This window comes from Scleropages formosus, chromosome 5 (genome assembly GCF_900964775.1).
Source record: "Scleropages formosus chromosome 5, fSclFor1.1, whole genome shotgun sequence".
Classification (NCBI taxonomy): Eukaryota; Metazoa; Chordata; class Actinopteri; order Osteoglossiformes; family Osteoglossidae; genus Scleropages; species Scleropages formosus.
Window position 1 is genome coordinate 6,550,021 of NC_041810.1, and position 17,110 is coordinate 6,567,130.

A 17,110-nucleotide genomic window follows, 5' to 3' on the forward strand; every position below is an offset into this window, starting at 1 on the left:
AAAAACAAAAATAATTCTCTAGGGCCTAGGTGCTAAATAAAATCAAGGGATTAAAAATATAGTCTTGGAGTCGAGAGCTAGAAAACCAAAGTTCAAAAGAGAGAAGGGAATGAATATTGTATTAGAAGAAACACAATATTCAATAGAAAAAGAAACACAAAACACAATGTGCATAAGAAGAAAGTGTCTATTAAGCATAAAACCCATTACTTAGCGATTCCCGACACGGACCAAGAGCTTCTCCTCACGCAATTTTTTCTTCATGAGGGATGCGTGGCACATTGGGTTTGGCATGCGTCTGCTCTCTGGTGGGTCTAGGGTTCGGGTCCCACTTAAGGTGCCTTGCGACCGACCGGCGTCCCATCCTGGATGTGTCCCCTCCCCCGCCAGTCTTAGGCCCTGTGTTGCCGGGTTAGGCTCCGGCTCGCCGCGACCCCGCTTGGGATGAGCGGTTTCAGACAATGTGTATGTATGTGTGTGAATTCTTTCCTCCCAAAAAAGAGCTGCTCAGGACTGACTTCATTCAGCACATTTTTTTTTAAACTTCTTATATCTATATCTGACCCTTCTACAGAAACCGAAACGTGACCAGATGCTAAAAAAAAAGTTGAACATCTTTATGTGATGAATCTGATTTATTTTTCTGCTTATAACACAAACCATATCTCAGCAAAGATTGGGATATAATATAATTCATTCTCTTCTGTCTCGCTCAAAGGATTCCCAGCTCTTCCTCCAACATATCAACAGAGGCAACTGCCACAGCTGTTAACTGCAGCTGGCACAAGAAGAAAGATGTTTTATCTCGGCTGTGAACCGCGGACCCCCAAGATCCAGCATCTAGTCATGAAGTCAAAAAATAAGTTGCAATACATGAAATTTTCTTACATGTTCTTTCATCTTTGGTAACTGGATTTATATGACTAAGGATCCGAAGGTCGCGGGTTCGATCCCCACCTCCGGCTGTAGCACCCTTGAGCGAGGTACTTACCCTGAGCTGCTCCGGTAAAATTACCCAGCTATATAAATGGGTAAATAATTGCAACCTTAACTCTGCAAGTCGCTTTGGAGAAAAGTGTCGGCTAAATAAAAAAATTGAAACGTAACGAATTTAAGAACGTTGGAATTTCGGATAATTACCCAATTAATATTAATCAATTAGTCAGTAGCTAGTCGTAGAAGTCATCCCACCTCTAGTACCAGAGCTACGGCACAATATTGAGAGAAAAGAGCATGAATTTCCAGCTCTTCAGTGCTGACTTGCCAATGCTTCTTGTTTAATCTTACGAGGATCAGCAAATCTGTTTCCGTGGCGACGGTTCATCACACCCACCTCAATAGGGGACCATGCTGACTCAAGCCTCTTATGCTCCATTCATCAAAACCGTTGAACACGACCGTCTGCAGGTGACAAGTACGTGACAAACAAAGGAGCCGCGCGCTCCCGAAAGGCCAACAGAGCTCAAGATGAAAGCATGCGCTACATCATCATCATCATCTAATACAGCGATTTAAGTGGTCTAAAGAAAACGATGACCGTGCTCTAAATCCCAAGTAATTACAATGCCAACTCATGTAAAAATACACAAAATACACTTTGCATACTTAAGCCAGATGACAAAATCCTCATCTATAAAACCACATCCTGCCCCTTGCAAACCACATAAGAACTGGAACTGGAAACATCTGTTAATTAACATCTAACTGGCTGAAAGATGTTAATTGACATCAGTATTCTGCCAGCAGAGCTGGATGTCTGTCATCTTGCCTCCAGCACTCTGACCTCATATTATGCTTGTAACCATTTCCTCCATGTGGTCACAAAAAAGAGCGTACAGCCATTCCTCACATAACAGCCTTAATCTGTTTGGTGAAATCATCCCTCAAGGCAAATTCCTGTTATTGGGGGGGGGCGGGTGAATGACTTTTATTTCTTGTGGGCAGGGGGGGTTGGCTCTAGATCAAAAAAAAAAAGACACAAAATTAACTAAAATACCAAAAAAAAAATTTGTATGCGTGGTAATAATACCAACATTTTGTACATCTGTAACAAAATGATCATTTACTGCTTGTCTTTTTTGAAATTATGTTTTCATTCATTAAATTATCAATAACCGCTTGTTCAGTGGTGGGTCACTGCAGTCCAGAGTCAAAAAGCGTAGGGCCTGAGACACGATATACCCTGGAAGAAATTTTAATGAAGGGCTATGATTATGATTAGTTCAAATTGTCAGTGTGATGATAATCGGAATTACTATATCGTACACACTGTAATTATTTTTGTTATGCAAGAAGCCAAATCTGGGTGTTTCTGCAGGGTGAAAGTAGGAAGTGGTAAAAACTAGTTCTTGAAGTAAAATGACCAAATGCCATTGTTCTATAAAATATCAAAAATATGAAGCCTAAGCCATCGTACAGGACCCCTTTATGTGATGACCGAGTCTAGATACATCCAGCTTTGGTTCGATGACAACAAAACTGTCAATGCATTTTGAAGTAGGTACTTTACTCACACATCACTGCAAGCTCCTGGCCCTGGAGCGTCCAAGTGTACACAGTTTGTCAAGTTCTCTTTTAATAATCGACAGCCTGAGTCCACGGAGGGAAGACACATCTAGTTGAAGCTCCACTGATGTATGGATGAGTGACCCAGTGTAAGTAGTGTATCTAGCAATGTAAGTCTTCCAGTGCTCTGGTTTCCTCCCACACTCCAAAGACATGCTGTTCAGGTTCACCTATACTGTGTGCGTGACAAAGAGTGTGTTCCACCGATGCGTCTGCTAAATAAATAAATGTAAATGTGAGTTAAGGAAAGTACACAGGTACAAAGGAAACCTGCACAAACCTGTTCTGCCAGCATTAGATGTAAAAACCTAGACAAAGATATTAGACTTAACAAGCGTTTTATTAAGAAAAACCTTTTCAGCACATCATCCACATAATTCATGATGACACGGTGAGTTAAAATTTGATGCCTTGTGTTCGATACCAGGACTTTGTCACATTATACAATGGCCCACATGTTATGAACAGTCAAGTTCATTTACAATTATTTGCTTAGCAGATACTTTTCTCCAAAACAACTTCCAATGAACTCTATGTAGTGTCATCAGCCCACACACCTTATTCACTGTGGTGACTTACACTGCTATATACACTACTTACACTGGGTCACTCATCCATACATCAGTGCAACACACTCTCTCTCTCTGTCACTCACACACTATGGGCTAACAGCATGTCTTTGGAGGGTGGGAGGAAACCAGAGCACCCAGAGGAAACCCACACAGACAAGGGGAGAACATGCAAACTCCACACAAACTGAGTGGGGATTTAACCCACATCCTCACAGCAGCGCTACTCTCTGTGCCACCCTTACAAATATTTCCAAACAGTTACAAATATTTCAAGACAGAAACATTTTGTAACTTTTTTTTTTACTTATACTTACATTTTCTTCATTCTTTTCTCAAACTTGTGTTACAAGTAACCCTATGCACACCCCTTCAAAGCGACAGATGTCAATGAAGAGCGTCTGAACAGCAGCATGAAAACGCCTTCATTCAACTCCCTTCCACAGCGTTTACACCTCCTGCGTGGGATTTGCGTACCTGATCAACAGCAAGTTCGTTACTGTTGCACTTGTTCATCAGGTGAATCGGTCGACAATTTCCACTGCGCTATTTCACCCACGATTTTAGTTTTATTTTAAATCCATTAGCATCAACTCTGTAGCGCAATGTTTCTAAATGTATTAAAATAAAAAGTCCATCCCATATTATTGACTGATTGTCTTGTACAGGGTTGGAGTCGAAAAATGCAAATTCCACAAAATGAGCAAAATTCAAATCCATGTCCGACCCAGAGCCAGCGGCACCTGCACGACCATACCACCTTGATAAAACGTAACTGAGTCTTTTTTATTTTTAATAACAGTATCCTACATTTTTACAGAACACTCTGGAGAAATGTTTTGATTCTGTCAAGCCTCATCTGCTCAACGTTATCTTCTGTGGCCTGACCTCATGCATCATATATTTCATTTTTATTGATGTAGCGAACTCTTTATTTTTGTGAAAGAGGAGCAAGTCACAAGGGAGGATGTTTTACTGAAAGTGGCCTTGAGGCCCTCGGACCCAGCCGGTGCGCCTGGCGCAAGAGACAACCAAAGGCTTCACTTGACCTCATGTTGTTCAAGCCACTGCGCCCAGACTGTAAGGAGATCCCTTGATCGCCTTATTAACACAACGGTCTCGAAGTTCTGTCCTTCAACACTGATGCGTAAATAAATTTGGGGACACAGAGTCCTGAATGAGGCACGGTGGGTTTGACCAGCTCCTGCTCTCCAGTTGGTCTGGGGTTCAAGTCCTGCTTGGGGTGCCTTGCAATGGACTGGCGTCCCGTCCTGGGTGTGTCCTCTCCCCCCAGCCTTACGCCCTGTGTTGCCAGGTTAGGCTCCAGCTCCCCACAACCCTGCATGGGACAAGCAGTTTCAGACAATGTGTGTGTATGTGTGAGACAGTCCTGAATGCATTCGTAGGCTGAGGACCCAGTTTATTCAAAGAATGCAAAGTTTCCTCTCTAAACATGCAACCAGTATATGAACTGATCCCCCCACAACTGCAACCTGAAATTTCTCCTCATTGAATTGCCAACATGCTGCAAACCTCAGACTGAAGACCTTCTACTCCACTAACATATGAATTCAAATGGCCATTTTCGTAGAGTACAGTGGAGGGTGTAGTTAACTGTATCAACAGCCACTAATCTGCTTCTGTCTTATTATTCATTTAGTGGACACTAATCTCCAAAGCAACTTACAATGTTAAGGTACTTACAGTTATTTACCCATTTATACTGCAGGGTAATTTTTACTGGAACAATTTAGGGAAAGTACCTTTCTCAAGGGTACTACAACCAGAGGCGGGGAGTGAACCGACAACCTTTGTATCCAAAAGTAGCAGCTCTAACCACTACGCTGCCAGCTGATCTCAGCTGAGTTCCCTAAATCAAGACTGCAGGGCCGATCTTCACACAGCTCTGTGGAGGCCTCAATTTCACCGACTCCTGGAGCCCTTCTGTGCCACAAATACCGGGAAGCTAGTGCTCTACTACCGTTGCCATGGCAACATCACCTCGACGTGACGCGCATACTCCAAGCTATGTTCATTCACACGCTCCACGCTGCACCTTCTGCAGATCAAGCAGTTGTTTTGTGATATGAAGATTGTTGCTACAACAGCAGGGCGCAGGTAACTGTAAGGAACTCCAAGGCCGACTCCAGCGGAGCTCCTCAAGTGACAGCAAGAGATGTATGACGATGCTCGTAGCTGGTGTTTGTATAGATGCCAAATGCACGTGACTCCCCAGAACTTTTTTAAACGTCACCATTGTTGTGTGAATTTCTTGTTTAATTGTAAAAAAAGTTCTTCCTTTTCTAAAAGAAATTATTTGTATCCAAGACTTCTACAACGATAGTTCAATTTTAGAAAAATCGGTGAATGTGGAAACCGAGCCACAAGATACAGAATTCGGTTGAAGTTCGATTCAATATAATTTTGGCAGCATGGTGGCACAGTGACCAGCTCTGTTGTCTCAGAGAGCCTGGGTGGTGTGAGAGGACGTGGATTTGATCCCCGCTTAGTCTATGTGGAGTTTGCATGCTTTCCCCGTCTTTGCTCTGGTTTCCTCCCACAGTCCAAAGACATGCTCTTCAGATTCACCCATAGTGTGTGAGTGACAGAGAGAGTGTGTGTTCCACTGATGTATGGATGAGTGACCCATTGCTGAACAAAGGATCAGGGGACATAGACAAAAGGTTGACTATACATTAAATTATTATAATAACTATATTAGGTTATTAACCAATCTAAGAGCAGGTTAACAGGATAACGTGTAGATACAGCTCTCCTATGGAACAAGGCACCTGGTCAGTTTATTATTATTCATATGAGTTTGACACATCACTCCGGCAGGAGCAAGAGCTTTCAGGAGCAGTTTTAAAGGGTCATCAGTCTTGAAAAGATTATAAAATCATAGTGAATCAGCTTGGTATTCATTTATCTCCAGACCAAGGCTTATTTAAATTATTTCACAAAAGTATCGATCGGTTTTAATTAAACAAGCATTTTAACATATTCATGTGACATTTACTGAAACACATGCATTTTCAAGCAGCGCCAACCATATCCTTACAGTTAAATGTATTAATTTAGCAGACGCTTGTACTCAAAGTGATGCACAATGACCGTTAACTAGTATTTAGTTGATCCTTTTGTCCACGGGGACTCACAATGCTAGTTTCAGTACATTAAACTCCTTACAGCCATGGACCAGTTGAAAAAGCAGGGTAGTGTAACACACTCACACACGCAGACATACACTAAAGGTAATTTATAGCCACCGATCCGCATGAAATGCACCTTTGGACTGTGGGAAGAAACCAGAGCACCTAGAGGAAAGGAATGTGAACGTGGGGAGAACATGCTAACTTCATTAAGACTGATCCACACTTGAACCCATGTTGAAGTGCACAGCCCAGGGACTGTGAGGGAGCAGCACTATCGGCGTACCAGTGTCTCATTCTAGTAAAGAAGATGATACCTGAGTGCAGATTAATAATTCATAATAATATTTCAAAAACCAGCTGTGAAAATGAGACAGCAGGCGGCATAACGGTTAAAGTAACTGTATTGAAAACGTTGCCAGTTTCTGCACCACTGCCAACCCTTCTGTAGTACCCTGGACCAAGGTACTTGTCCTCAGTGACTCAAATAAAAAACATGGTATATAAAGAGGTAAAAAAGACTTTGGATCAGACTTTCAGCCATGCAACTAATAATGTTACTGCACTATTTGTTGTGCCGGTGACTGCATAAGGTGGCGGACAAACGCTTTCAGTCTTGACCTTTCTATCTTTGCTGACCCACCTCAAGATAAGATTCATTCATTTCATCAACAATGATCTTGCAGCTCGGTGCTACAAACAAGTCAGCAGAGCAAACGGTGATCGATGGGTTTAAACTGCCGCCAACTGCTTCCCTGTGCGGTGAAGTCCAGAAGAATTTCCACATTCAGTCCACAAATTCAGTGTGTATCCATAAATCCCTTCCAAATGGCACATTATTCAAACATGACATTCCACCCCCCACCCCCGCCCCGCATGAGTGGAGATAAAAACCATCTCGGGCAGCCCTTCCCCCCACCTCCTTGTAAAACACACTCCATCTCTGAGGAACCCCTTCGGAGCCCTGCGAGAAATCTGCAACACATGGCACCACGGGCACATTTCCACATTCAAGGACTTAAGATAGATCGGATTCGGCCCTGCGATGTCGGCTCACGCGTGGGGCGTAGCGAAGAGCAGCAGAAACCCAAAACCACGCTCTCCCACCTGCATCCATGGAAAGTCACTACTTTCCAAGGAAGGGTTCGGACCCTTCGATGATTTTGTCAAAAGTGGCGGAAATCCACAAAACGTGCAACATCCGGTCTACGAACGACTGAAGAAAAGGAGCGAAAAGCAGCACCTTACAAGCAGGAGAGTCCCAGCCGGTGTCTATCAGTGACAGTCCCTTGGGTTTAATGTGAACAAGGTCTTTGCTCTGGAAGCCTCCCGAAACGCCCAGCTCCACACGGGACGCGTCCTTTGTCAAGGGCGCTCGACTGCGTTGCATGTGAACAGCTGTCTTCCTGCTGTCCTTTGACAGAAACACCGGCAGCCTCTTTCCACTGCGCTGCAGTTGAGGGCAAACACATGGATCCTGCAGTTACAGGATCAAGAGAGTCCCGCCCCCTCTAACGCCCCACCCCCTCCGATCAGCCACTCCCCCTCTACCCACCGTCCCGTCACCGAGGTTTCTTTTCGTCCGCTTCCGTGAACAGATGGATAGATGAAAACCTCAGTGACCCCGAAAGGAAGTGCACAGGGATACGAACAGCACAGCACCTTCAGCAACACACTGGCGCAGGTGAGCTGTAGAAAAACGCAAGTAGTGAAGGTGCAGAAATAAGTGAACCCCAAGTCGCATTGGCTAAGTCAAGAGAGTAAGCAGAATCAGGTGTGTACATTTTTTTATTTAGCAGATGCTTTTCTCCAAAACGACTTCCAACAAACTCTATGTAGTGTTATCAGCCCACACACCTTATTCACCGCGGTGATTTACACTGCTAGATACACTACTTGCAATGGGTCACTCATCCATACATCATTGGAACACACTCTCTCTCTGTGTCACTCACACACTACATAAATACTACATAATAATCACTGTACGTGACTTTGGAGAAGAGTCCTCTAAATTAATCAATATAAATCACAACCCTCTATTAAGGTAAACTGAATATGAGAACCGAAAGAGCAGATTCAGTACCATAAATCTTAATTGGCCATTTCTGCCAACAGCCGTTAGGCTCTATAATGAGTCGTCTCATTATGGGGGGGGGAGTACTGACCTCTTATTGTCCCAGTGGTACAGAGCAGTCTGTACCTCTTCATTTATTCACACACACAACATTTGCACCATGCTCTTCACTCTACTGAGTACACAGGCACTGTGGTTTTTCCATAACAAGCCCATCAACTGTATCATCCTCCTACTTCCTTTGACTTTGACAATATCAACCAGTCAAATCACAGGTAGAATCATGTAACACCTTCTAGTAACTTCCAGAAGGATATGCAGACATTCTACAGTTCACTAGAATGGTCATGCAAATTAAATGTCGGTTTGTCAAAATTCCACTCCATTTGTCAAATTTAAAAACTGCAGACATCCACAAATTCGGATTGTCAATCAATTGGGTGGCATGTTGGCACAGTGAGTAGCGTTGCCATCTCATAGCGGTTGGATGATATGAGAGGATATGGGATTGATCCCTGCTCAGTCTGTGTGGAGTTTGCACGTTCTCCCCGTGTCTGTGTGGGTTTCCTCCAGGTGCTCTGGTTTCCTCCTGCACTCCAAAGACACGCTGTTGAGCTTCACCCATAGTGTGTGTGTGTGTGTTTGTTTGTTCCACTGATGGATGGATGAGTGACCCAGTGTAAGTAGTGTATCTAGCAGTGTAAGTCACCGCGGTGAATAAGGTGTGCGGGATCATAACACTACATAGAGTTTGTTGGAAGTCGTTTTGGAGAAAAGCATCTGCTAAATAAATAAATGTAAATTTACAGGGGGAAATTCTGGTGTTGACCAGAAACATACAGATATGTGATGCAAGTCTTTCTCTCAAGAAAAGCTTTGATAGGGGGACAATTTATTTGTACTTCTGCATATTTTATGGGGAAGGCTATACTAGTCATGACAGGCCCTGTCACAGGGCGACCACACACACACTATATATACAAGAATACTGTTTACAAATACCTTTATCTTTAAAAATCTTGAATGTTGTTTTAAATGTTTGTTTCAAAAGTATCAGCTAACGACATTCGGCGCAAGACTGAGAAAAATAAGACCCTTAGTCCATATTAGTGATGTTTCCCATTGCTCCGCTTTGTGAGAGACGCGCTTTTCTGTCCGCATCTGCGCCGTAATCGAGCGCATCGATACAGCGCGACTGACGCCCCTGTGCAACATAAAAGTGGCCAGTGGGTGGCGCTATAGTCAAAGGAAAAATACCGTTAACCTTCAGAAATAAGTCGGGTGGTCGAATTTTCATGAAATGAATGACCCGTGATTTTGAAATTCTAGCTCTTAGAACTGATTAAGTGGGAAATTCTGCCCGTTTGTAGGTGAAACTCTCATGTTTGGTGTAAAATCAAGACGTCAAAATGGATATATTATGATATAACAGTAACGCTTGCAATAGTCGGGGAGAAGAAACCAGATGGATGGACTCCATCACAAGTACAAGGGGCAGCTCTCCTTCAAACTTAAGGATGCAAGTGGAGGAAAGAACATTGTGAAGGAACTCTGTCACTCATAATGGCTCCTAAAATAGTGTTAAATACACTTTTTATATATTATATTACAGAATCCAAGAATCTCCTGTTTGTGTTTTATTAACATCATTGGTTTGGTCTTTTCCTCACTGTTTCATGCTGAGTTTCTCAGCATTTTCATAGTGGTCTCACACTTCTGGACCCCACTGTATATGTACACCCTCCACATACATAGAGTACCTCACACAGAGGGGCTACAGCATAAATAGTTCACATTTATTGGATGCTTTTCTCCAAAGCAAGTTTCGAGTTTTATTTGTCACATACACAATCATACTTGCAGTGCAGTGCTGTGCTTTTCCGACTGTCCACGGTACAGATAAATAAGGTAATCCAAATAAGTAAAAATTAGGAACATACTCCCGGAATATGAGGAATATATAATAATTAAAATAGGAAAGAGTAAATAATAAAATAAAGTAGGATACAAATATGTGTACTCCAGTATTAAAGGTTAAATAAATAATAAATAGAAGTTAAAAAAGGCGAGTTGGAAAAAAAGCAGCTTATAAGAGTAAGGGACTTATAATTATTTACGCATGATCTGGGTAATTTTTACTGTAGCAATTTAGAGTAAGTACCTTCCTCAAGGGTACTACAGCCAGAGGTGGGGATTCATTGAACCTGCAACCTTTGGGTCCAAAGACAGTAACCATAACCGCTACACTGCCACCTCTTCCCGGTCAATACAAGATGCTATCATATAAACAATGGAAATTAAAGTGAAGATCGATGATAAAATATGACAAATATGTATTCTGACATTTAAAAAAAAAAAAGAAATAAAAAAACTGGAAAACGTAAATTAATAATTTTGTTCTAGTTTGTTGTTCATCATGATTCCAGAAAAGATACGGTGGATCAACAACTCCTGTTTTGGGTTTTGTTATAAACTTGTACACCACTTGTGGCTCGGCTTTGTTTGTTTTCCACGGAGTGAAGGAGCTTATACATCTCGGCGCGTCTTCCTTCCTTCGATCAAGGAGCGAAGCGCTGCCCGCAGTCCGGCCGCCCGCTCGCCCTCGTGCGTCGTGGTCGGCGGCTCAGGGCTGCCCTTCGGAGCGCTAATCCGCTCGGGTCTCGAGGAGCAGCGTGGCGTCACTTCCGGCCAGCAGTTGGCGCTCCTCTCTGCGGCTAGAGAGGTGCAGCTGAGGGGAGGGGGCGACGGCGACGCTGACGCTCCTCGAACATGGCCAGCGCGCGGGCTGTGTGGATATGGCCTGAGGCGTTTTGTCTGCTGTTCTAGAGTCCGCAGCGCCGCTGTTCCTCCGCAACGAATCTACGAAGCGCTTCGTCAGCACAGCTCTGCGTCTCAAACTTTGGACCTGCTCGGAGTCAGTCAGTGAGTGGGTGGGTTCGACGCTGCCTGCGGGACTTCGGTGCCGGAGAGAGTCGCGCTCGCGCATCTGTTGCGTCTCGCAGCATCTCTTCTCTCCCCGAGCGGTAGAGCTGGCGGCGCGCGCGCGGTGCCTTCCTCCCGCTCGAGCGCCTTTTTCGTGAGATACGCGCGCGCACGCGAATGTACGCTGCTGCTCACCTAAAGGCTTTAGCTCGTGACTTAATTGTGAGGCAACCTATTTAGAAGCCTAATTATACTTATAGAGCTTTGCTTTAAACGAAAACAAACTGGAGACGATTCCAGTTCGCTTCCGAAGTGGCCGTAACTTGAAAGTTGAAATAAACCAAGTGGTTCAGTGAGTAAATCCATGGAAGTGGAGCCGTCGGTGTTGCTCACACAGAATCATCATCATCATCATCATCATGTTTTCATTTTTGCACTTGAACAAGTTGAGTCGGTGACTTGGATGTGAACATTTAGGATGTAAAACACGATGAAGTCAGAACTAGTGTCGGGCAAACAATTTTTGTTGCCGTTTCTACAAACTCGAGCGAAGTTGGTTCATGTTGATTAATATATGTTTGTAAAACTGCCTCACTCCGATACGTTTTTTTTTTTTTTTTTTCCCCTCACCGTCATCGTGGACGTCACTATTATCAACCTTATTCATGTAACTCCGATGTCAGCTTTTTAAAATTTAACTTCGATAAACTCGTGTCTACACACATTCTTAGAGACGGTGTCCCGATTCATCCTTCAGTCATTTTCCATGATAAAAATGAAGTAGAAATATAGATTTTATTTATACGTGCACCTGCTCCTACCAGTTCTAGAGAAGTCGAGAAAAATTAATCTGTTGGATAATCATAATGGTAAAACTGTGTGCTACGCGTATGCTAATTTCCCCCCTTTGTCCCCAGGACTCGTCATGCTCAGTTTCCTTCGGCGGACACTGGGCCGGCGCTCCGTGCGCAAGCACGCGGAGAAGGCTCGCCTCCGAGAGGCGCAGAGAGCGAGCACGCATATCCCCGCCGCCGGCGACGCCAGATCCGTCATCACCTGCCGCGTGTCGCTGTTAGACGGCACCGACGTCAGCGTGGACCTGCCGGTAAGATGGGCAGTGGGTTGCACTTGCTCTGCGCATGTGCGTCTCTTCAAATTACAATTGATAACTTTTTTTTTTAGCAGACACCTTTCTTCGACGTGATTTGCGATGCTAGATGAGCAACTTTACAGTGATGTAATGAATGCAGCAGGTATTATTACATTTACATTTATTTATTTCGCAGATGCTTTTCTCCAAGCAACTTCCAGTGAACTTTACATACATAGATAGTGTTATCAGCCCACACACTTTAAGTCACCACGGTGAATACACTGCTAGGTACACTAGTTACACTGGGTCACTCATCCATACCTCAGTGGAACACACACATTCTCACTCACTCACACACTGTGGGGGGGCCCCTAGACAGCATGACTTTGGACTGTGGGAGGAAACCCACATAGACACGGGGAGAACATGCAAACTCCACACAGACTGAGTGGGGATCAAACCCATGTCCTCTCACACCACCCAGGCGCTGTGAGACAGCAGCGCTACTCACTGTGCCACCGTGCTGCCCATGTTATTAATAATATAAATACTACATTATAAATGAATATAGCTGGTAGTATTTTTTTATTACAGCAGGTATTATTTACTATTTAGTATTGTGATCAAAGGTACTAAAGCAGGTGAGGCTTTCAACCTAGCACCTTTCACAGTGAAGATTTCTGTTGCTGCTTAAGGCTGTTTTGAAATGCTAAATTGTGGTAAGGCTGTGTCTCCACCTAGCCAGTCCCTCTATGCCTCAGCTCCTCAAAGAAAATACCCAAGCCATTGTCACTTGGTAATTCTCTACAAAAAGAAAAGAAACAAATTATTAAAACCTAAAGGTCTTTATAATCTAATGTGTGTGTGGGGCAGTCTTATGATGGTTTTCAGTTCATGAATAACCCATAAACACTAAGGGGAGGAATGCACAAATCACTGCAAACCAGTCACTCAGGGATGTGTTGCAATAGCTAGTAAAGGCTGGTTTTTTGTGGTGTGGATGATTAGCCAATATAATGTACCTTGTGTTTTGAATTCCTGCATAATTCTGTGGTATGACCATTAATCAGGTGCAAGAGTTTGCTGAAGCAACATAGTTGCTTGTCAGTGTGTTGTTGACCAGCGATAATACCTTGATCCCTCAGTGGTAAAATCATGTGACGTGACTCAGAAGAGTGGAGGAGTGAATGGATTGAACCATACCCGATTCTCCTTACAGTAGCCAGCCACCATGTTTGAAGATGTGGACGAATATGTTGCAAAGGCTGTTTCATTGTGAATACAGGTTGTTTTCCAACATTGAGTTTAAACTTTTTTTTAATTGTAGCATGGAAGCTGTAGGTGAGAGTTTGTGCATATGAAATAGCAGTAGTAAAATCTAGATTTATTATTATACCAGCATATAAGATTGAACTTTTAACTAACCATCTTTTTTTATTTTCTCCACCTTTTAAAAAATAACTTTTTGCAAACACTCTTGCCATTTCCAGTTGAAACTTTTTACAAAAACTGAAATAAGAACAAGAACTTCCCTGCAGTCCTTCATGACTGACAATGGGAATTTTCTCAGCTTGGCACTTGGTTTCTGTAACCTAGAGAGCCCTGTGTGAAATATAGTACATACTTTGTTCAGATGGGTTGTAAGTCAACAGGGGTTTTGTGATTCTTCTGTTCCTTAATTTTATGTAGGCGTGAGAAGTACAGTACAATAAATCTGTGTGTGTTGCACATAAAATAGCATTTTCATAAATAAATGCTGCGACTAACGGGCAAATGCCTGTCAGTTACCAGTAGCACCCAGTGGCAGACTCAGTACAGGATTCACTCACGTAAAAAGCATTTGTTTCTGGCAGCCTACTCATAAAATAATTCCCATTTAAAAACAACAAAAAATTAATATTAAAGGGAGAAAATGTGTTCCATTTTTAACCAAACGTGCTAAATTCCTGTCTCTTAAATACTAAGGAAATCAGATTTTTAAAAAAGTACAGTTTTTTTATAACTGCCCTGAAATTTTTGAATCGAGATTTAAGACAAAGAAACATGATCAAAATTGCTTATACAGAACTCGTTTGCATCTCTCCCCACCACCCCGTTTCCTTGATTATATACAATTTTTCCATTTGTTTTAAAGCTGTTGAGCATAGCCTGACTGTCTGTGGTGCATGTGGTGCATGTTCTCCCTGTGTTCGCTTGGGTTTCCTCTGGTTGCTTCGGTTTTCTCCTACAGTCCAAAGCCATGTATTTCAGATGAATTGGTGACTCTAAATTGCCCTGTGTGTGGTGGTCCCCCCTGCAGTGGACTGGGGTCCTGTACATGGTGTTCCATACCTTACAGGCACTTTTCCATTACATGCCTATGTTGGCCAAGCAGTTGTTAAAATGTATACTTTTTTTTTTTTCCTGTGGAATTTTTTTCCTTCCAGTTTCTTTGCTTTTGAGTTGTTATACCTATATATGTAAAAGTGAATTGAAAAGCTGTTCTTAAATGCACTATATTAAATGGGTTGTTATAACACTGCTTAATGTGCCAATTCGTATAATTGCACTAATCACCCATAATGCTCATAACCCACTCCTAAGCTGTTTATATAAAGTACTGTTCATTTATGGCAAATAATAGCTCATGTCAGTAATCCGTAATGATATTGCCTTTCAGCTGACTTGTTTTATTGCTTCATATTTGAAATTAATAGGTAAGGGTTTCCTTTGCCTTTACCCTTGCAGCTTTTTTTGGCACTTTCATTAAAACTTGTTGTGAGTTACTTGCAAACAGGCTCACAGTTGTCACTCAACTGATATCTGAAGGAGAATTTTCTCATAGGTTTGAATTCTTGTAAACGAAATCTTTGTTACATCAGGGAAACCTGCATTGTTGGTCCCTGATCCCAGAGTTGAAGAGCTTGCAACCTCATTAAAACATTGGACAAGCAGTTTTTGATAATGAATAAAAGTATGAAATTGCAGCATAAACTACAAATAATTTGTAATACATATGATCAGTTTTGGTACTGTCATGCCAAAAAATACTTTTGTTTTGGTTTTCATATGATTTTTTTTTTTTTTTTTTTTTTTCTCCTCCTCTCCCCTAAAAATTCAGAAACCCACTTTTCTGGAAGAAATGTTAATCCTCTCGCAGGTTTCCATAATGTCACAGAAGAAACTAACCCTAAGTGAACGATGAATTTAGTAGTAGCTGGTTTCTCTTGCTTTGTTTGTTGCTGTATGCTTGCTTTTATTCTGTAAGAGTTATATGATGGGCTGTGATTAGCTCCCAGTTCATAATATTTTTGTTCAGCCCCTGAATAGTGCTTACTGGTATGTTTCCCCAGTCTTTAAAGTGCCAAGTGAGTGCAGTGTTTGTCAAAACTGGCGTAATAGTGGTAAGAGTTTGGCTATGGTGTGCACCCCACTTTATGAAATTATTTTTACTAATAGTTCAAATGTTTCCTAATTTCAAGTTTAGGAGAGACTGAAAATTAAGATATAACAAAAGCATTCCAGACTCCTAAGGGTTTGTGAGGAATAAAACAAATGACAATTTTGGTAACCCTTATCTGTCTTTTACACCACATTGATGCATCCATTTTTTTTGCCATTGTGCTGCTGTCACCTTGTTTAACGTGTTCATGAGTGAGGCCACAGTTCTGGGAATTTTCCACTGGGGGCCTTTGCCCTTGTGCTGTGTATGATTTTAACCAGAGCTTGACGCAGCAGCGGTGGATCAGTTACCGTTACGGAGTACCAAGGTACTGTTCCACCACACTGGCACACAAGACCTTTTCTTCTCTTAAGAGGTTCAAATGACAGTAGACAACTACAGTATTTAGTGTCTCAGCCCATTAAATCCTTGACATTTAAGTGCACCACTTTTACTTATCTGTTGACTTTGTGTAATAAAACAATTTAATATTGTACAGTCATCCCTCATCTGATGCAGTTAATTCATTATGTGGAGTTGCCCCATTAGATCAATTCCTTTAAGGTGTAATTAATATTAATTTCTTATGGGGGAATAATTGGTTCCTGAACAAAAATGTCACCTAAAATTAAGAAATTAAAATGTATTTCTATGTATGACTGTGACATCATCATCTATAATATTTTTAACAAATTATTTTTTTAATGCTGTTTTTATGATCAATAACTGCCTGTACAGTGCTGGGATGCAGTGGTTTGGAAAGTACCCCACTAAGTACAGGGTGCGAGGCAAGGTACAAGCTGAATGGAGACATTTTGATAGTTTGACTCCTGGGAGTTTGAATATTTCTTTTTTACTCTGTGAAGCATGTGGACACTATGCTTAGAGAAGCACGGCATAACCTTTCAAATAAGCGTTTGATGCTGGATGGTCTTTGTTTTATCTAGATTGCTTTATTTACACTAATGTAAGGATACTCAGTTCCTGATGGAACACATTGCCATAGTGATTTAAGTAACACAATAGTTGTTGGTAAGAATGAAGGACAAGGACCAATTCTGATATATCTGAACTTGCATTATCATGGGGTTCAACTGAATTGCTCCAGTGGAAATGATCCAGCTGTATAAATGAGTAATAAATGTATAAATAATTCTAAGTGGCTTAGCACTTCATTTTAAGAAAAGTATCATTTTGTCTACATATAGTAGTCACATGAATATAATGTAATCTCTTATTTCTTAAAAATGTTCCCATGAATGTTGGATGACTTCTATGAACCAGTAACTGGCAATGTGAGTTGTGTTGTCA

The 17,110-nt window shown here is 42.0% G+C and overlaps 2 protein-coding genes across 3 annotated transcripts in view; one reads left to right on the forward strand and one right to left on the reverse strand.

Moving 5' to 3' along the window:
- LOC108930785 (disheveled-associated activator of morphogenesis 1-like) overlaps positions 1 to 7,724 on the reverse strand; it is a 33,778-nt gene extending 26,054 nt beyond the window's left edge. Inside the window, exon 1 of the mRNA XM_029251738.1 lies at positions 7,530 to 7,724. The gene's annotated coding sequence lies outside the window, so the exon portion shown is untranslated. The remainder of the gene's footprint in view (positions 1 to 7,529) is intronic.
- A 3,352-nt stretch (positions 7,725 to 11,076) lies between these two features.
- The window catches only part of LOC108930822 (band 4.1-like protein 5), a 39,206-nt gene continuing 33,172 nt past the window's right edge, over positions 11,077 to 17,110 (forward strand). The window contains exons 1-2 of one of the 2 annotated variants that reach the window (XM_018746241.2): positions 11,077 to 11,293; positions 12,203 to 12,390. In XM_018746241.2, the coding sequence (XP_018601757.1) occupies positions 12,211 to 12,390 (180 nt within the window). In that variant the 5' untranslated portion in view covers positions 11,077 to 11,293; positions 12,203 to 12,210. The remainder of the gene's footprint in view (positions 11,294 to 12,202; positions 12,391 to 17,110) is intronic. The other variant, XM_018746240.2, reaches the window with a different exon arrangement.